The sequence below is a fragment of the Mauremys reevesii genome, linkage group 18 (assembly GCF_016161935.1).
Source record: "Mauremys reevesii isolate NIE-2019 linkage group 18, ASM1616193v1, whole genome shotgun sequence".
In the NCBI taxonomy this organism is placed as follows: Eukaryota; Metazoa; Chordata; order Testudines; family Geoemydidae; genus Mauremys; species Mauremys reevesii.
In genome coordinates this window covers 21,307,125-21,328,048 of record NC_052640.1, presented here as the reverse complement: position 1 = coordinate 21,328,048, position 20,924 = coordinate 21,307,125, and the positions used below count along the sequence as shown (strand labels likewise).

Here is a 20,924-nt window from a genome sequence, read left to right as displayed (position 1 = left end):
AGGCACTATCACCGGCCAGCCCTGTGATGGAAGCTGGTGCCCATGGAGCCCATGCTGCGGGGGAGGGGGTATGGTTTAAGGGCCATGTGCACACAAACTGATAGAGACTTATTAGGCAGCGTGAGTGCTTAGTTCCCGCACAGGGTTATTTTTGTTGTTTGTATGTGGGGCGTTTTTTTTGCGGGGGAAGAGGGTCATGTGCACTATACTCACCTGCCAGGGACCCATATACAAAATCATTCTTCATCAAAGACACCTTTTAAACACTACCCTTTAAATCAATCAAAAATGAGGCATTTCCCTTCTCAAATCAGTTAAATTTGGTATGTCTACATAATAACAGGAGAAAAATAAGAACAGGGATTTGTATTACTTAATCATTCTTATTCTCAGTCTCCTGGTACACCTATGCTATTAGCAAGAAATAGAGAATATGTTTCCAACACTTGTTTATAGAACTTTTTAAGACTATGTTCAATTAACAGCATCTGAGGCCTTGATCTTGCATTGAGCTCCAGGTAAGTGGACCCCCTATGTCCACAGAACTTCGTTTAGGGTCCCAATTGTGAAAACTTCAGAACAGGAGGCCTGTTGAGGCAACTCTACATAAGTACAGGGATCTGACTATGTGGAGCAACTTGCATTATTGGGGCAAAAGTCACTATCTTCAACTATTTTCCAATTAAACAGAAGGTCTATATTAGATAATACATTCACATCAACTTTTATTGTAGAATTAAACAATATTATATGAAGATTTCTTACATTACAAGTCAGTGATACCTTTAAACAAACATTTAAAATGGACTCCACTTGAAACCTTCCATGTACAGCAAGTTTGCCAGGCTGATCCACCTTTTGTCCACCTTAATTAGCTTATTGCAGGATGATGACCTCTTCAGCACTGCTCCAATTGTCGTACTTGAGGGTTAAGCAAGATCTCTACCGGGTATAGTATTTTGAAAGGCCCACTATAAAGTAAGGTCTTTTTGAGAAACTATGTAGGTAGACCCTGTGTCTGCACAGAGACCCATTGTCTTTCCTGGGATTCCACTCAGTTGTCAGGGTCCACCTGCTGTGCAGTTCTCAGTGCAGGATCAGAGCCTAATACATGTGAGGTTTGAGGCAGATATCTGGAACCACATAGAACTTATAGGGTTGGGAAAGTCTGAAACTGAGTCAATTGGGGGATATTTGTTAGAAGGGAGACATGATAGATTTTACAAATTAGGGCAGGATAATCAGGGTACTTGCCATTATTGGTACTATAGCTGTTTGCTTCAGGTATATTATGTCTGATTAAATTCTCCAGGGCTGTCAAATAGACTGGCACCTTTCGTGAACTTTAAAATAACTAAGCATTTAATCTAAAAATAACAGTTTAACCAGGGTTTTCTTTAATGACTGTCTATGTACAAAGATTCATTTATTATTATGCATATAGATTTAGAATTTTTTAAATAATGGTGAATGTACAACATATTCAGGAACTGGAGTCCTGCTGAATTTCTTAGCAGAAATTCTATTCAAGTCAGCTTTCTATAAGAAAAAACGTGTAATGAGGAAGAAGGACTGGAACAAATATACTATTAGAATAGATAACTAACAGGTATCCGTGGATCTTTTTTTTTTTTACTTTGTAAAATACTTTAGATACACACTTTGATTGCAAACTTGTTTAGTTTAACTGTAGCTTTTGTAAATATCCCTGCATTCTAAGCTAAAATGCTATTTTGTAACTTCTTATAACACCTTAGAAATCAGGAGATAGCCACACACTTCATACAGCAGCAATATATAAGAAGGACTGTATTTTCCTCTTTCTACAGCTATGGCAAAAGATGACTAATCCAATGGAATACTGTGTCAAGATATACTACTCCCTTTTAGGCTGATTTTAGACTTGATTTTGCAGTTCTCATGCAGATAATTTTATTTTAATGGGAATTTTGTCTACATAAGGACTGCATTTTTTAATATGTCTTGTGCTTAAAAAGCAAGTTTCAAAGCAATGTCATGAAGATGGCTATAGAAGGTGAGCCCAGATTAACCAAAGGCACTCAGTGCACTTGTACAGGGCCCCCACCTCAGGAAGTCCTCTGATCACTGGTGGAAAACCAAAACAAACCAGACACATGCACTTTCTCTCTCACACACACAGTGGGGCAGGAAGGGGATGAGGGGTCAGTGGAGGGCCCTACCTACATACTATGGAGAGAGCCAAAAAACAGGAGTGGGGAGCTGCGCCAGCACTAAAAGACAGAAGTCACTGCAGGGTGAGTGTGGGGAGGCTTGCTCTCCAACACCCTCTCTCGTCCTCCCATCCACCTGGTGGCAGGGAAGGTGGGGTTCCCTCAGTTGCCAATGTGCACAGGGCCACAAAATTCTTGATTTGGACACTGACAGATGGCTTCTCTCTTGGCAGAAACCCTGGGGAACTTTGCCCGTATTGAAGTACAGGAGATCTCTGGGTTCATGAACGAGCTTGGCAAATGAGATCAAGCTTAGCAAATGGTCTGAGAGGGACATTGTCAAGCTTAGAAGAAAGGACACTGGTCACAAGAAGTAGATTATTAGCAAGGAAAGCCATTCAAAATTACCTGTCCTCTCAAAACCAATAACAACTAATAACTAAATAATAATATAACTTACTTATATTAGTATAGCAGTTTTCATCCCCAAAGTCCCTAGAGCATCTTAGTCACACGTGCTCTCTTCCCACCTCTGCCATTGGCTGATTGATCTTGTCTCTCTGTACCTGAGGTAAAGAGGGATAATGGTTAGGTCTGCAGGTGTGTTGTAAGGATTAGTTCATCTAGTGCTGAAGGTGAAGGGTTATAAGTGCTATTAGCTGGCTACATATAGCACCCCTAACCTGCTGCTGGAGTGGGGACATGCTCTGAGTGGTGCTCCCAGAGAATGTGCCATGGGATTGTTTGAGGTTACTGAGAGCAGGACGTGGGTGTTTAAGATCATGTCCTTCGCCCCGTGGCTGCTGGGCCTTATCATTCACAATACCAAATAGCCATGCGGGAGCTGGCATGCACTGAGGAAGCAAAGGGGACGTGATGAGCCTGGGCTATATTTCCTTCTCCCCCATTCCCCTCCCAGGCGCTAGAGGCCGCTGCAGGACCGCATCGCTCAGAGATACGGGCTGGGGTCCTGCTGCTGCTCGTCTCCATGGTGATAGAGGCGGTGCGCCGGGCGGGCCTGGAGGCTGCGCTGGGGACTCCGCGGGAGGAGCCGCTAGGACACGGGCTGGTCCCGGTTCCGCATGGTGTCTGCTGTGAGAGAGATGAGTTGCCCACTGGTGGGGGGGTGCGGTCCGGCCGTCAATTGTTCCCCTAGTTACGGAGCGGGGGGGGGGGCTCTAGGGCAGTGGTTTGACCCTCTCCCGTCCCGTAGTTTGTGTGTGTGTGTGTGTGTGTGGGGGGGCTCTAGGGGAGTGAGTTGCCCCCTCCAGGTCCTACAGCTGTGTGTGTGTGGGGGGGGGGGGTTGGCTCTAGGGCAGTGAGTTCCCCTCTCCTCCCGGCTCCATTGCCCCACAGTTGTGGGGGGGTGGGTCTAGGAGAGTGAGTCTTCCTCAGGCCCCCGTTGGTAGACTGGTGGATCGAGCAGCGAGTTGGTCCCCTGTCAAGGTAATCTTGGTCCTGCTGCTGGAGGAGTGGGTTATGGGATTGTGAGTTGTACTCTGCCTCCCTGTTTCTGCCTTGTAACTGGGGAGTCTAGCCATCCTGTTAACTGCTGAGTCTGCACATGGTCTCCTGTAAAACGTAGGGGTCCCACAAGTGTTCCTGGTTACTTGTAAAAGCAGCTAAGGAATACAGTAGGGCTGAGCTTGGGCTGTGAAGCCATGAACTTCCCTTCTCCCACCTTTCAGATCCTTTTCTGGGTATGAAAAGAGAAAGGCACATGAAAGTGAGGGGATTCTGATGCTGGACTCTGGGCCAGAGGAACCCGGACTCCCAGGGACTGTCTGCCATATTAACAGGATTGTTCTGAATCTATGACACTTCCCTGTAGTGCCAGGGGAAGTAGAGATTACAGGGGATTTGTGTACTCTCACAAATCGAATGGGATTGGAATTCAAAATGAGAAGTTGCCCTTCCCAAGAACTGTCTGGTCCATATAAATCATTAGACTAGTTTTGTTATTAATGTTTTACTGCTCTTTAAATAGGGAAAGTACAAACACCACAGAGACCAGCACAATACAAATATCTTTGTAGTAGATAGGTTACTATTATTATGTTACAGCCAGGATCCCAAACATAACATCTTAATTGTGTTTATTGCATTACTGTGTAGTTCTTTAGTATGTGTGTTTTTTATATATATATATAATATGAAAGTTTGATTGAAAATGAGTATATTTAGATTTTTCAGCCCTGATCCCATGAGGAGTTCACTGTGGGCAGAGCCCCATTGACTTCAGTGACTCTCTTAATTGGGACAGGGGTCCATCTTCACTCATATCACTTTGCAGAATTGGGGCCTTAATGTCCCTTTAATTCCAAGCTTTCATGCTTTGCTCAGAGAAACTTTTCTTTTAGACCCTAATCCTACAGTGTGCTCTGTGGAGATAGACCCCTGCAGCTTCAGAGCTGAATTAATTTTAGTCAGACTCTGTGCTGGCTAGGGATCCACTTGCACAGAATTCATTACAGGATCAGGGGTTGTATTTGGTATTCCATTTTCTTCATTTGTGTTTGAAGCACTTTCACCTGTTATGTTTCCTTGTATCTTGGCTCATAACTAGTATGTCTAGATACTGGGACCTAGGTTCATATAAATACCAGGATTTGGTTATATAGCAGCAGTTCTATTTAGACATCCCTTGTTGTCTCAAGAGTTAAGTAATCTTGACTGATGTTATCATTAGGGTGTCTCAGTGTTTCATCATAACTGTTGAGTGCCATGGGGTTTATAAACTTAGCATACACTATTCCTTGTGAGTTAAAATTTGAAATAAAAGGTCGCAATCTGGGAGGTATTTTTCTGTTAATCAAAACTGGACAAAATTAGCCTTGAAATTTGTATTGCAAAAAAGCAACAGCAAACAAAGCACCCATTCTAAGGAGGCAAAAAAACCACAAAACCCCCCTAATTTTTCCAAGCTAATAGTCTGTAACAAAGATCATTTGCTCTGCTTTAAGAAAGTCATTTTTTCAAAGAGCAATAAGTCACAGTAAGTATGATGTGTCTGGCATGATTTGATGTTTCTTTAAAACACAAATCCAAAGGCTCCTTGACTTTAATCACCTGAGAAACAGAATAATCCTCTATAAATTCACTGTTTTAAGAAATGCAGCTTATTATTATAAGGAAAACAAATTAGACTTGTGTACTTACTGGGCATTATCAATATGGTGTGACATCCGTATCAGCCAATCATATTGCTCTGTTTATATCCCGCTGTCAAGTTCTTTCATGCTTCATATTTTTCAGTTCCTTTGTATATGGGCAATCAACAAAATACATCAAATTGTTTGTGATACTGATACATATGGACCAGGTGTCACTAAAAATTCTGAGCATCATTTGACTAAACCAGTCTGTTGAGCACATAGATGTCATGGAGATGGGCACATTAGAAATGCATATATAGGACCTAATCATGATATTTGGACATTTATTCACTGAATAGACCCATTGAGATCAATTTTATAAAATCAGAGGGTTGTGAATGTTCAGCAGTCTATCATTCTGACTGACTGAATATCTAGAAGTTTTGTGTACTATTTTATTTCCGTGAGAAGTGGTTGGGGTGCACCTGAGAGATTATACAAAATGTACGTGTCATATGAGCACCACTGATTCACCAAAAATAACTCAAAATAATTCTTATATATTGTCCAGAGGTGTTTGACTGCTAACACATGAGATTCCAGTGCAGAAAGAGTAGTGGATTTGATTATAGAGGACCCAAGATTGGAGGAAAGATGGAGAAAAAATCCAAGGGCAGGTGAGGAATGGTGGATAGGCACTCCCATGTTAAAGGATGCAGTTATATTATTTTGTTTTTCTATCAATCCAACTCCATTGGATCTAAATAAAGTTGTGTTACCTGTGTATTTCACTCGGAAGATGCTATTAACAATGTTTTATAGACGTCCGTTCAAAAGTTGTTCCACTTTATTTATATAGATGAAGCCGCTGTTGCCTATTGGGGAGCTCAGGAATGTGTTTATGGTTCTAATGTTCAAATCTGGAGGGTGGTGGCGGTGTTTGCTTCTGGGAAGGAAACTTGGAGGCAACTGGTTCAACAAGTTGTAGCTGGTCTTAAATTGTGGTTGTTATCATAAAGTCAATCAGGAATGTTAAACATGGAATCCCATAACACCATTTTTAAAGTCACTTTTCAGAATGGAACTGCACTTTGACTAAGACAGACTGTTTAAAGATGACCCGCAAAGGGGAAAAATGTTTTGCCTAGTTTGGCTTCTTTATGATGAATAAAGGTCTGAAATTGTTTTTTTCCAGAAAAGTTCATTTTTTGTCCTGCTTGTTTTTCAATTCAGAAATTCAGGTCTCATCTGCCCCATCTTTCCTGCAAGACTATATGGAACACTGGAGAATTAATAGGACTGTGACATCACAAGTACTAAGAGACAGGAAGGGATTTTTAGTCAGATTTCTTAAAACTATTATTAATATTAGTAGTAGTATTTAATTATTTAAGAAAAACATATTTATCTCACATGTCTGCGCACAGCTAGGAGAAAGGATTTTTATGTGAAAGATTAAATACTTCTTGCCCTTTAGCTGAAGGTTGAGAAAGCTCCCACTTCAGTACTCAAGTAGGAATCTTTCAGCAAAAATAGGTAAGAAAGTACTAGGTGGTAATATTATTATTTTATTCAGAAGGTAAAAAATAAGCAGAACAACAAGTTTAAACCCACCTGCACAAAAGTTTCAGGTCTTTATAAATATTAACGAAGTGAAAGAGAACACAAACCAACGTTCTTTCTTTTCCATGTCACCTTTAAAAGAAAGAGGAAATATTAATGGGATGATTTCACTTGAACCACTGTGCTCCCATCACCATGTGTTACTGCAACTTTTGGGGAATGGCTGAGAAATTTCAGGAGACAGTTTACTGAGCATGAAAATTAATCAAATGAAACTTTTAAAAATACTGCCTGCAGGTGTTAACTTTATATATGATTTTTAGTGTGATACTTTTGTATGGATGAGGTCACATAGACACTAACATCTGCTAACTGTGAATCTGACCTTACACGTGATATTTCTTTTTCTCTTTCCTTTTAAGTTTAAGATCTTTCAAGACAGATGCAGCCCAGAAATTGCATACTCCCAAAGTCCATGGATTTGGACGATCTGTTACTCCCCGGCCTGGTGGGAATCAATGTTGGAATGGGAGTCATCTGGTTCCATATCGGGTCACGTACACCTGGAACCGAGGTGGGAGGTTAAAAGAACTCCGTATCAGGTGATAGTGAAAGCTGTGCTCTGTATGTTTTGTTTTTTTAATCCTACTAAGGAAGGCAGCATTTTCTAGTGGTTAGAACAGGGGACTGGAAGTCATGAGACCTGGGTTTTACTCTCGTATTTGCCATTGATTTGCAAAGTGACCTTGGAAAAGTCACTTATCCTTTTTGTGGCTCAGTTTCTCCATCTGTTAAATAGGACTAATAATACCCACTGTTCTTGATTTCCAGGGGAAAAGTGCTTGCTAAATACAAAGTAGTACTATGAGTGTCCTTCTCACTGTGGCTGATTCTGTATTTTGAATGGTTTGCTTTATGAGGAGTTTGATATCTTTTGCTGTTCATCCTGTAGGAAAATGTAAATAACTAGTAGTGAACAAGATGCATACGAATAGAATATAATTACAGGAATCTAGCCAGGCATTTTAGCTCTTAGTTCTGTGATCTAAGACCCACTCTACAAATTGTTTAGAAAAAGCCATTCTGTTATGGGATCAGATAGAGTCACCATGCAAATAAAACAAAGAAGGGCCTAAGCTCCATTAAATCACCTGACAGCATCCCAATTAAGCAACCATCATTGTTATTTAGTATCATTAGGTGTAAATAGGTTCCAGAGGAGACATCTTGTCTACATGGATTTCCCAGCTAAGTGCGTCCCTGGTCTTGCAGTGGTACACATGCCTAAGTTAATGGGACAACTCAGACGGTTAAAGTTAAATGTGTGTATAAGGATTGGGACCTTAGTGTTGTGTATTGTAGTTATTATGTATCAAGCTTCTGAGTCTCCAAAACCATTGCCTGGAATTAAGAGATGGAGTACAAAAATGCAGAAAGGCAACTAACCTGTGTTTGTCTTCCAGGCATCTGGCCCGGAAGTTCCTCTATTTGTGGGTGAAAAAGACATTTGGACAAGTTCTTCCTTCCAAAGCCAGGTATTTGAAGCTCCAAGTAGTAAGATTCTACCTTGACATGGCTGAGAATTTGTATAGCTAAGCAAAGGGATACCTGCTTTGCAGGAAAATATTTGCAGATGCCCTTTGAAATTATTTGAGAACTGTCTCTGAATATTATTCTTAAATAATTGTGGCCAAATTTTACTTTAACTGTAAATCCAGAGAAATTGCACTGGTTTCAGTGCTGATTTGTGGGATTTACACCAATGAAACTGAGAGTAGAATTTGGCCTTTCATTTTCATTGTATACGTTTTTTAAAATTAGAATATTATAGACAGTAAAGGTGGGAAAGTCCCAAGATCATTTAGTTCACTTCATCCTGCAGTATACAAGGCTATTCTTAATGTGTATTCACAGATGCTCTGTATATTTGATCTTTGAACTGCTACAGCAATAGAGCTTCTATAATTTGGTTTTAAATCACTATTGAAAAAGCAACACTCTCTTTGGAATTTCTTCCTATTTTGCTTTAATTTGTGTGTCCACTCTTGCTTGTCCTTGCTCTACGGGCATAATCCAATTCCCATTGAAGACAGTGGAAGACCTGCATTGACTTCAGTATGAGTTAGATCAGGCCTTAAGTCATCCCATTTCATTCCACTATGAGGAATATAGATTCTTACCAAGACTGTATTAGCTGGTGAACACGAATTGTCCTGTGAGCCAGAATAGAACTCTTCCCCTCTTCCTCCCACATATTGGGTGTGAATTACTTGCTTGGCAATGTGCAGATCCAGTATAAGAAGTCTGGTGAATGAGTGAAAATGCCCTTTTTGAAATCTAGAGCTCAGCCAGCTAAATTAAACCAAAATAACTTTATTTTAAATTAAAAAATATTGTTCCCAAATCCAGGACCTGGTCTAGGGTCACATTATTGGGGGAGGCAAGTGGATATTTTTGGGCCTTTGAATGTTGTTATTTTACCTTCCAAGGAGGTAGTTAGATCCCTGGAAAGTCTTGGATGTTAAAAATTAAAAAATGAAATTTGGCTACTGTGTCAGTATTTTGCTATGATTGATAATTTAAATAAAGGATGAAGGCTGTACATATTGTACATATTTTGGCCTTTCTGACAATAATTTGGGGCCTCTTGAAGATCATTTGGGGGAACAAAATGTCCCTTTTGCCCCACTGATAGTGCCAGGTCTGCCCAAATCCCACATTGCCCTGGTTCACCACCCTCCTGTTGTTTTAACAATTCAGTCAATCTGAAAGAATAACCTATGCCTCTTTCATTTTTTCCTGCTTGAGTTCTTGGAATGGCTTAGCAGCTTGGTTTGATAGGGTAGGTAGCTTTGAATTGTAATATATGTTTTTTGGGGGGGCGGGCGGGCGGTCATTTTGAGCCTGATCCTGCAGTCCTTACACATTTGAACAGCGCCATTAACTCAGTGGGATTCTTCCCATGAACAAAGGCTGCAAGACTGGGCCCGTTGTTTGCTTATCTCTCTCTGTTTGTTACCTGTTCTTAAGTTGATCTTTCCATTTTCCTAATCTCTATGAAAAATGTACGTGGATGAGAAACACAAGGAAATTATTCACATTTGCACCTAGTGCGACTTTAAATTTTTCAGAATATTAGTGATGTCATTTTGGCCAATGATCATTTCCCCAGAGTAATGTTTAAGTGAAATCAGAATTGAGTTATCTCAGGTAGGGACAATAGATATACTGGTCATTGTTATTTCTAATTATAGAGAATCTTGTTCTTTGAAATCCCTCATCTGAGCCCCAGTTCCTTAGTTCAAAATCTCATCCCATCTGAGTTTTTATTAGTTTAGCATTAACATGAATGTTCATGTAACACCATCTGCTGGCCTGGTTATCTGTGTGAATTGAACCCAGGATCTCTAGATCTAAAAGAAAAAACCTTTATGGCTTGTGCTAAAGGATTAGGTAAATAAACTTAGAGGCAGTAGCTCATTCATAAACCTTTGTACATGGCAACTAAAGGTGGATAAGCAGCCCCACTAATAGCACATGGTGCATGTAGAAATAATGTTATCTAAGGTGCTTAATCATCCCTTTTTGGAATTTTAAATTCAGAATAATTTGTTTCATGGAGCACAGTGGGTATATTTCAGAGAAATATAAACCTATAATCCAAATTAGTTACAAATATACTTTAAAAAATTAAAACAAAAGTTAGCTTTTGGAAAAAACATTCACACAAACCAATACCAAACAAGACTGACTAGAAATGTAAATGTCGCAGAGTGTTGTCTAATGGTTCGAGATGAGTTATATTCCCAGATCTGCCACCAACTGACTGTTATCTTGGGCAAGTCACTTAACCTCTCTGTATTTTGTTTCTCAATTTTAAAAGGGGGGTAATTATTAACAAGGGTTGTGTGAGGCTCAGATAATTGTATCTTAAAGCACTTTTAGATTCTCAGATTAAATGTGGTATAGAAGGGCAAAGTTTTGTTATGTAGTTAGACAAAGTTGGATTAAGCAGCTAATACTGGAAAAAGGAGAGGTCCAGTCTCCTTTAAAATGTATTTGCTATTGACTAAGATATTTTTACAAATCTTCCCATCCTCAAAATCTTTCAACTGTATAGATGTCATTATGATCGGAAGATTCTGCAAAAAACCTTTGGCGAGTGGAAGGAGGAATGGTGGATTGTCTGCAGAGAGTGGAAGCTTAGCGTCAGAGCTGACTGCCATTACAGGTCTGTGAAATCTCCTTGTATTGTTGTGTTCACAGCTGTGTGAGAAATCCTCCCTGGGTCTTGGAGGATGGTGTGTATGTCAGTAAACAAATTACCCCAGCAATACTGTTAGGTGAGGTAAGGCCAATATTAATGCTTTCCTCACTTATTATTTACAACTTTTTCTTCCTTTCTTAGTGCTACCCTTCATCCAACAAACAGTACATTTTTCTTTCTTTGTCCTAAGATGAAATCAGATGTCACAGCTCAGGTGTCTTCGGAGTATTGTTCACCTTGTATGAATCAAATGTCCTGATTTCCATGAATCAATAATTAATTTAGATCACTCTGAACATGTTCATATTGATATTTCTCTCGTCTTCTAAGTGGCCAGGTTCTCTTTAGGTATGCTGTTATTTGACTTGGAAGGAAGGAACAAATGAGCAGCTGGACACTTGTCTTTTTTGTATTCTTTTTTTATTGTGTCAAAACGCAGAGTAGTTGCCATGCCTCTTGTCTACTGCTCACATGTTGACTAAGATTTGGGAACTTGATTTCCGTCTTGCTCCCAGATTATCTTCCATGTTGGCAGAAACTCTGAGCCCATTAGCAGTGAAACAGGCATTCTAGATCCTCTTCTGCTTATATTGCTGTATGATGGGACAAATTAAGTTTCCTTTTCAAGAGGCTTTTATATATCCTGAGTAACCTCATCATCCCTTTATACCTTCCCCTCAACATCTTACTGTAACATCAAAGCCTCTTGTACTCTTCTCTCTTTCTCACAAGTCTTTTTTGGCTATTGTTCGTAGGAACAAAGGGGTTTCTTTTTTCTTCACTTTGTCTCAGAGAGCGAGGAGTTAATGGATACCCTAAGAGTTCTGTCCCCTTTTTTACATGCTGTCTCTGTGCAGTCCTTTTCAGTTTGAGAAAGCTTTCAGAATCCTCTTGTTTTTAATGTCTCAGTATGGGACAGTGTAATTATTTAGAGGTAGACTGAAACACAGATGGATGAGTGATTGAGAGTCTAGGCCACACACACCCGCTAAAAATATCTCTGTGAAGATGTTGCCTTTGCAGAATGGGTTATTCAAAGGGCAATCAAAGTTGATCCAAAACTTTTCCCCCTTGGATGTTAGGAAGCCTCACTTTCCTTGTGCCACCATGACTTTTCCATTGAATGGCAGAAGAAAAAGTCCAGATTCTGTGCTGCAAGATACTTCCCTTTCAAAATCTGACTGTAAAGTCTCACTAGAAGCTGCTCTGTGTGATAGGAATCTCTCCTGACCATTCCAGAGCAATTGAGACCAGGTCTGCTGTACAGGAACTGGCTAGATTGGATCAAGGCTTATGATGGATTTTTTTCTTTTGTTTTTAACATGTGAACATAAGAATGGCCATAGTGGGTCAGATCAATGGTCCATCTAGCTCAGTATCCTGTCTTTTGACAGTGCCAGCGCCAGATGCTTCAGAAGGAATTAATGGAACAGGGCAACTTATCAAGTGATCCATTCTCTGTCATTCAGTCCAGTCAGAGTTTAGGGACACCCAGAGCATAGGGTTGCAGCCTGGCCATCTTGGATAATATCTTTGATGGACCTATCCTCCATGCATTTATCTAATTATTTTTTTAATCTAGTTATTCTTTTGGCCTTCACAACATCTCCTGGCAATGAGTTCCCAAGGTTGACTGTGTATAGTATGAAGAAATACTTCCTTATGTTTGTTTTTAAACATGTCTATTAATTTCATTGTGTGAGCCCTGGTTCTTGTCTTCTGTGAAGGGGTAAAATAATGCTTTCTTATTCACTTTCTCCACACCATTCATGATTTTATAGACTATCATATCCTCCCTTAGTCTTTTTTCTAAAATGAACACTGGCAGTCTTTTTAATATCTCCTTATTTTCTTTGAATCATTTTTGTTGCCCTTCTCTGTATCTTATCCAATTCTAATATCTGTTGTTCAGATATTTCCTGTACAACCTGATATTCCAAGCCTGGAAGACATTTATATGCCAGCAGCGAGAAAAGAGGAGCAAGTATTGTGTCGCAGAGGCTCATGGTGAGAGGGGAAGGGGGAGCAGCTTTCTTAAACATAGATGTCAGTTTTTCAAGGGATGTTTGTGAACAAATCTCTATTCCCTGCATGTGTGTGTTTATTTACCTCCCTGACTCCTGTGTGCAAGTGTAATTTACCAAGGCTTGTGGTGTGTTCTCCATCACTGGTAATTTTTAAATCAAACTTGGGTGTTATACTCTGGGAATTATTTGGGGAAGTTCTGTTGCCTGTGTAATACAAGAGATCAGACTAGATGATCACAGTGGCCTTGGAATCTCTGACTCTTATGTGCAGATGGTTGTCTACCTAAGGCTAGCAGGGGAGATTGCTTTTGATGCATTGTACTGTGCAGCTATACAGATAGTTAGGGATGCCAGTGAAAAAGCTTAAGGGACTCTCTATCTGCTCTTCAGACTCTCTGTCTGCTCTTCAGTGTGGGTCTGATCATTGGTACGGTATGTATTTGAATGGGTATTTTCACTAGAACAAATTATTGGTGGAGTTCCCCAGCCCCTCAGCTGATGTAGGAGTCAGCTCTGGCTTCCTCTCTGTGCATATGTTAATTTTTACCCACCTTATCCTGAGTCCCCTCTCTTTTCAGAACACATGTTACGAGTGAAATGAAACTCATAACATTTTCACAGTGAAATAGAGTTCTGACGTGCGCTATGTTGAGTCCTGGATTTTGTAGCTCCTAAGTGCACCCTGCTTTAGTGCACATGTTCTCTAGTCTACCATGGCTATGAAACCCAGCTGGGGAATCGCACATGCAAAGGGGATACATATTCTAGATGCACTGGAGGAGAAAGAGAGTTTTCTTTGCAAATACCTGCCCCACTTGCCTGTAATGGTCTCAACTTCCAGTGACTACAGACAAAGATAGAGTGATTCCTTTGAGATCTAGTGGTAAATGACCATATTTTAAAGCTGAAGTCAAGATTTCTGTCCCATACTGCATGTCCAGTGGGAGGTTAGTTGACAACTGTGGTGTTTGTATATGTGTGCAACCCTGGAAAGTTACAAACTGGCACCTAATGTCGGGTATAGTAAACTCAAAAGAGACTCATCTACCCTCTTGTGGAGGGAAGTCCTAGCAGTTGTGGAAGTAAATGTGTCCCTTAGGCCAAGTGGCAACTGTAAAGTGAGGCCAGGAGTGAGGAAGGATTCTGTCCTTCCCGACTGCTGCAGATGCCTCTACCCCAAGCCAGTTTATTTGGTCAGGTACTGGGACTAGGACCTGGCTGTAGTTTGTAAAGCACTTGGGGATCCTTCAGGATGGAAGGAAATCATATACATGTAAAATATTTGTTTTCCCATCTCCAAGTAAGGAGGCCAGGCGTTAACATGCAATTTGTGAAAATGGGAGTAGGGTTGCATCTTGAGGTGTTGATTATAAAACCTTAGAATTTACAACATTGAAGAGGAGGAAATACTTATGCCAGTAGCTCTGAGCAATGCTTTTAAATGTTAATACCACATATCAAATTAACACAAATGATTTGGCTTACAAAGAAAAATAATAAACCTCCCGTTAATTAGTAAAAAAGTGAAAAAGAAGTAATCCCTTTTAAGATATGTTAGATCTTGGCTCAGTAGATTTTTGGAAGACATTGCTATAGAAAGATTTAAGTTTTCTATTTGATTTGAAATATTAAATAGCATAAAATTAACCAGCTTGTGTTTGGGGAAAGATACACTTTGGGTCATTTCGCATTAATAATAGTCCAAATCAACACCGTCAGTCTTGGGCTATGGGCTTGTTCTAAGAGATTGAGAGGGAGGCAGTTTGTCCTAATGGATAGACCACTGAACTGTGATTTAGGAAACCTGTATTGTGTTCCTGGCTATGCTGCTGAACTTGGGCATGTTCTTATTCTCACCTCTCTGTGCTTCAATGTCCCCATTAAAATGGGGCTAATACTCCCTTGTAAAGTGCTTTGAGAACTACTGATGAAGCGCTATATAAAGAACTAGATATTATATTTTAATCTTGTCCAATAAGCCAGATATGCTGAGTATTTCATACTCTTAGGAGAGCTGGAAGATTTAAAAAGATGCCAAGCGCTGGTTTGTTCTATGTTTGTACAGAGTCCAGCACAATAGGTCAGTGATGGGCAGCTAGGCAGCTACTGCTATACAAATAATATTTCCTCAGCATTCTCAGTAACTGTATCTGAAGCTGCAGTATGTGCCCACAGGAATCGTGCAGCCTGAACAAAGTCATTAAACAGTGTTTTGTTTTATACCTTGTGGGTTATGTGAAGTTATTGATGTTTCAGATCTTATCTTAAACCCATCTCCATTGCTCTGGCATCCTCGAAGGGGCTTGTCTACATAAATTATTCTGGAATTAAGTAGTATATGAATTTAAAGTGCAATAGCTATTTTGCAGTAAGTCTTCATGTGGACACTCTTGTTCCAGAATAAGAGTGTCCATGCAGGGAGCTATTGAGGAGTAGCTATTCTGGACAATTTCCTTGTGCAGACAAGGCTTATCTGTGCCCCCCCTCTCTCTCTAACCCCAGCTCTTGGAATGGCTGCGGTTTTAGCCTTTCCCAATAGGTGACAATGTAAGGCTGATAATGATTTTAAAAATACCAAATCCTTGTATGTCATTTTAAAAAAATGTTATGACCATTGCTGTGCACAGCGGAGAAGCAGAAACTGCGCTGGACATGGCAGCATTGGCTGATCTACATTGATGTTCGCAAGACCAAGCATAGGATGCGATCCGAGGCACTGGCGTTCAGGGAAACAAGCACTCTGCGGTGAGAAACCACAAACACCTTCTCTATCTCATGGTCTGCTCTCACGCTGAATCTTCCTGGTTCATAGTGATGATTTTGTCTCAGCTGCCTTCTCCCCTACCCCTCAAAGGACCACATGACTCCATCTAGAAGGCAGTGCATCAGTAACATGTATGTAGAGCCCTGCTTTTCCTGATGATAGGAGGTTTGTTCCTCACCCCAGACTGCAGAATTAATGTGTCTTAAATGCTTTTGGCAGCGTGTCGTGGAGAGTGTGGACAAGACGACTGCGCCAGAAGTGTACTGGCCGTGAGATGAATACTCTGGCTCTGCAGCACTGGGCCCAGAGCCTGCAGTTTCGGGTAAGTCCTTCAGACCCCAACCCTTCATACCTGAGATCACACATGGCTGTGAGTAATAGCTAGCAAATGAATAAAGAATTCTCCACCCTCAATAATCCCTTTGTACACTGAGGTACCTCCTAATGAAAGGATGTTTACAGAGTGGGTGATGCGTGGTATAGGTTTGGCCTTACCCCTCCAGATGTGCATGCAGGTGTGAGTTCCCCAGGCAAGATCTTACCTGTGAACTGCTTCTCAGTGGTGCAGGCAAAATAGAACCATCCCCAGGTTCTCTCCAGATGGGGTCCTCAAACACCCTTCTTCTCTACAATGCAGGTATAAAAGCAACATCCAGGCTTTTCTAGATTTCAATTTATTTCTAAGGAGCTGCGTGGCCAGAGGGAATTATTATGATTCTTTACACCATGCCCAGGAAGATAGCAAATGCTTTATAGAGTAATTAAAAAGACAAGACGTGGTCTCTGCCCCAAAGAGCTCCCCACTTTAAAACAAATCGATAAATAAGAGATGGAGGAAAATGGTTTTTATTAGTATGTTTCAAACACATGGCCAAAAGGAGTCAGTCATCTTATCTTCCTCACTGGGTCATTTACGTTCACTACCCAGCAGACGCGAAGCGACTGTAGGACACTGTACAATGGACAGTTAATCTTCTGTGAAATCCAAAGTGAAAATAATTTGTCAAGACGATATATTTTATTTCCTGTGCCCTGGAATTGTTCCGCCTTTCCCTGGAGGGGTGGCAGTTGCTGTCATGGGTTTAGAACAAGGCACTTGCTCTCTTCCCACTAGAGTGTAGTCTTTGCTTCTAGCCTGACTGATAGATGGCAACCCTGCATGGGATCAGCACTTTGCCAGGAAGGCTGGTCCCATGACTTGGGAAACACTCTTAGGACATTAGATACCAGCCTCTTTCATCTCCTTTAAATGAAAAGATTGTACTTGGGAGCCCATTACTAATTCCCAGAAAGTAGCATTCTGCCCTTTAAAAGGAAGAAATGGTAGTGTAACTTACAATTTCTCAGGCTGTTGTAAGACTGACCCTGGATTTCCCTGTTCCCTCTCACCTTCCACGCTGCAGTCTGCTTTGGGTATAGAAACAGCTCAGTGCTGTTGACAAGGTGAGAGGAGTTTGGTTGTATATGAAGGGAAAGCCAGGGTGGGAACGAGAGGGAAGGAGGAGGAGGTTAATGAAAGTCCGGGCCTAAATAGATTGGAAATGACCAGCAGAATTGAACATAAATGATTACTAAATCTCATTCCCCGTAGCTCCTTTATTTCTGTCTCCTGGTCTCTATTTGATATGCTCTCCCTCTCCATTTCCTTTGTGCTTCCTTTCCCCCTTCCTCTGGTCTTGCCCATTCCCTCAACGTTCCCTTGCTCTCCTCTGCTTATTCTTGGCTGACCCTCCTCATTTTTTCTCATTTGTATTGTCAGGCTTGGCTACAGTGGATGGAGCTGTATTTGCACGTCCAGCATGACAAGCAGAAGGAGGCCTGGGCAGTGAATCATCATCAGCACTGGGAGCTGAGGAGATGCATGAAGGCCTGGCTCGGGCACCTGCAGCTTCAAAGAGAAAAGAAGCATCAGGACAGTGAGTGAGAATCATAGAAGTATAGGACTGGAAAGGACCTTGATAGGTTATCTAGTCCAGTCTTCTGCACTGAAGCAGGACTAAATATTATCTAGACCAGCCCTGACAGGTGTTTGTCTAACCTGTTTGTAAAAACCTCCAATGACGGAGATTCCACAACATCCCTAGGTATTTTGTTTCAGTGCTTAACCTTACGGTTAGGAAGTTTTTCCTAATGTCTAACCTAAATCTTCCTTGCCGCAATTTAAACCCATTATTTCTTTCCGGTCCTCGATGGTTAAGGAGAACAGTTTATCACCCTCCTTCTTGTAACAACCTTTTATGTACTCAAAGACTGTTATTGTGTCCCCTGCCAAGTCTTCTCTTCCCAGACTAAACAAGCCCAGTTTTTTCAATCTTTCCTCGTAGGCATTGTTTTCTAGCCTTTAATCATTTGTTGCTCCCTTCTGGACTTTCTCTAGTTTGTCCACATCTTTCCTGAATTGTGAGCCCAGAACTGGACACAGTACTGTAGCTGAGGCCTTATCAGTGCTGAATAGAGTGGAAGAATTACTTCTTGTGTCTTGCTTGCAACAGTCCTGCTGTACATCCCAGAATGACGTTCACTTTTTTTGAAACAATATTACATTGTTCAAGCTGGTGCCTAGGGCGGCAAAATGAAGGGGGCGTCCCCTGCTGCCGGGGGGGGCGGCAGGCTGGGCCGGCGGACCTGCCGCAGTCATGCCTGCGGGAGGTCCACCGGAGCCCCGGGACGACTGGACCTGCCGCAGGCATGACTGCGGAGGGGGCGCTTGTCCCGCGGCTCGGCTGGAGCTCCCACAGGCATGACTGCGGCAGCTCAAGCGGAGCCGCCGGACCCGCGAACCGTCCGCAGCCGCGGGAGGTCCAGCCGAGCCACGCGGGACCAGCAGTCCCTCTGCAGTCATGCCCGCGGGAGGTCCGCTGCTCCCGCGGCTCCGGGGCGCCTCCCGCGCATGACTGCTTGGGGCGGCCAAAAAGCTAGAGCCGCCCCTGCATTGTTGACCCATATTTAATTTGTGAGATCACCCCCAGATCCTTTTCTGTAGTTCTCTTTCCTAGGCAGTCATTTCCCATTTTGTATTTGTACAATTATTCCTCAGTAAGTGGGCAATTTGCATTTGTCCTTATTGAATTTCATTCTATTTAATTCAGACCATTTCTCAAGTTTAAGATCATTTTGAATTTTAATCCTGTCCTCCACGTGCTTGCAACCCTCCCAGCTTGGTATCGTCTGCAAACTTTACAAGTGTATTCTCTGTGCCATAATCCAAATAATTTATGAAGATACTTGAATGGAACCAGACCCATGACAGATCCCTTCAGGACCCCACTCAATATGCCCTTCCAGCTCAATTGTGAACCATTGATAACTACTCTCTGAGTATGGTTTATGAGCCAGTTGTCCACCCACCTTGTAGTAGATTCATCTAGCCTATATTTCCCTAGTTAGTTTATGAAAAGGTCATGTGAGACAGTATCAAAAGCCTTACTAAAGTAAAAATATATGACATCTACTGCTTCCCCACTATCCACAAAGCTTGTTTCCTGTCAAAGAAGGATAGTAGCTTGGTGATTTGTTCTTGACAAATCCAGGTTGACTGTTACTTATTACCTTATTTTCTTCTAGGAGCTTACAATTTGATTGTTTGATTATTTGCTCCATTATCATTCTGGGTACTGAAGTTAAGATGACTGGTCTATAATTCCCTGGCTTATCCTTATTCCACGTTTTATAGATAGATACTATATTTGAATGGAGAGCTGGGACAGAATAGGGCTTCACTATCTAAACAACTCATTGCCACTGATAGGAGAAGTTGATATATTTTCCTTTTTAGGAGACGCTTTGATGCTTCTGTTTGGTGGTTCAGCAGCTGAAGAGCTATGGCCTGGGCTAGCAAGGATTGTGTGGTTTGTGTACTGACGCATCCAGAATGCTGTTGCCTTATTGTGGATGGATGGATGAATAAGAGGATGGATATGGTCTTAGAAAGGAAATTGCTGTATTGACCAAAGCTTACACGTTGTAACGTGTACTCTGATTGGGGTACCTGACAGGAAGAAGTATGAAGCCAATTTCAGAGCTAGTATCAGTTCCTGCAAGGGTTTCCTGAAAAACCAGAACAATGTGTTTCCTGACCAACCAGAACTAATAGGTGGTGGTAAAATTCTTGGTAAAATTCCCATCATCCCTTGCTGGTACTAGAGAGTCTGTCACTTGAGAGCCTAGAGTTTGCATGTCATTGCCTTGTCCTGACACAAATGACGTGTAATTTGTGTCTGTTGTTCTAGAGCTGGCTCAGCAACATTACCAAGTCTGTGTGCTCCAACACTGTTTCTCTGGCTGGCGACGGGCCTGGGAGCACAGGAGAAGCATGCAAATCCACCAGGAGTGCATTGGTGAGCTAGCGGCAAGGGTTACCTTACGGAGAGTCTTCACACACTGGAAGCATTGTATCCTTTGTGTATGCTTCCATAGAGATGCCAGGTTCAAGATACTCCTGCAGGTGGACGGGGCAGATGAGCAATAATGCAAGAAGCAGCATTTGGGTCAGGCATGGTTGGACTGAGAAGCACTTGTTCATTAGAAAGGTACAGGTTAGTCCATAGTGAATGGGCATTGGAAGGGAGCAAGACTAGCACTTGGAACACATTAAGTAAAAACCTGTAGGGACTAGGATATGGCAGCAGGGAATTGCTGACAGTAGACAAGAGATGCGTCTTTTTAAACCAGTGAAGCCTCTAACAGCTTTGCTGCTACCAAAATGTCTCTGTGTGCATACCAGTGCAGAAAACCCAACGCTAAAGCAATTGTGGACTGGAATTCAGTGCCTGTGCCTGAAGAAGAGGGTGTGTTGTGTGTGTCTATAAAAGATACTTTATTTTTAACTTGATGACAGATGTTGTACTGTGCATGGAAGAGACCTGGAAGCACAAGCTTGCAGAAAAGCATCACCGGCACCATCTGTTGGTAAGAGCTTTGTAATATTTCAGGTGAGAGGGAATCTAGGCTATTTGGAATGATTTCCCAGAGCCGCACCTAGCCACATGTGTGTTCATGTTGATGGTGAGTGTGTCA

General features: G+C 41.6%; 1 protein-coding gene and 1 long non-coding RNA gene across 6 annotated transcripts in view; one reads left to right on the top strand and one right to left on the bottom strand.

The window, feature by feature from the left end:
- Nucleotides 1-700: 700 nt before the first annotated feature.
- Nucleotides 701-3,399, bottom strand: LOC120386389. The gene is made up of 3 exons (XR_005589697.1): nucleotides 2,876-3,399; nucleotides 2,653-2,758; nucleotides 701-1,174 (listed from the first exon to the last, which is right to left on the bottom strand). It is a non-coding gene; the product is annotated as an uncharacterized LOC120386389 (long non-coding RNA).
- The window catches only part of SFI1 (SFI1 centrin binding protein), a 53,998-nt gene continuing 36,208 nt past the window's right edge, over nucleotides 3,135-20,924 (top strand). The window contains exons 1-12 of one of the 5 annotated variants that reach the window (XM_039505662.1): nucleotides 3,224-3,286; nucleotides 4,180-4,234; nucleotides 5,856-5,964; nucleotides 7,273-7,452; nucleotides 8,314-8,385; nucleotides 10,971-11,081; nucleotides 13,030-13,124; nucleotides 15,772-15,889; nucleotides 16,128-16,230; nucleotides 17,668-17,824; nucleotides 20,138-20,299; nucleotides 20,746-20,816. In XM_039505662.1, coding sequence (XP_039361596.1) covers nucleotides 5,879-5,964; nucleotides 7,273-7,452; nucleotides 8,314-8,385; nucleotides 10,971-11,081; nucleotides 13,030-13,124; nucleotides 15,772-15,889; nucleotides 16,128-16,230; nucleotides 17,668-17,824; nucleotides 20,138-20,299; nucleotides 20,746-20,816 — 1,155 coding nt within the window. In that variant the 5' untranslated portion in view covers nucleotides 3,224-3,286; nucleotides 4,180-4,234; nucleotides 5,856-5,878. Of the gene's footprint in view, nucleotides 3,287-3,461; nucleotides 3,639-4,179; nucleotides 4,235-5,855; nucleotides 5,965-7,272; nucleotides 7,453-8,313; nucleotides 8,386-10,970; nucleotides 11,082-13,029; nucleotides 13,125-15,771; nucleotides 15,890-16,127; nucleotides 16,231-17,667; nucleotides 17,825-20,137; nucleotides 20,300-20,745; nucleotides 20,817-20,924 lie in introns of those variants that run through there. The other 4 variants (XM_039505663.1, XM_039505661.1, XM_039505660.1 and 1 more) reach the window with 4 other exon arrangements.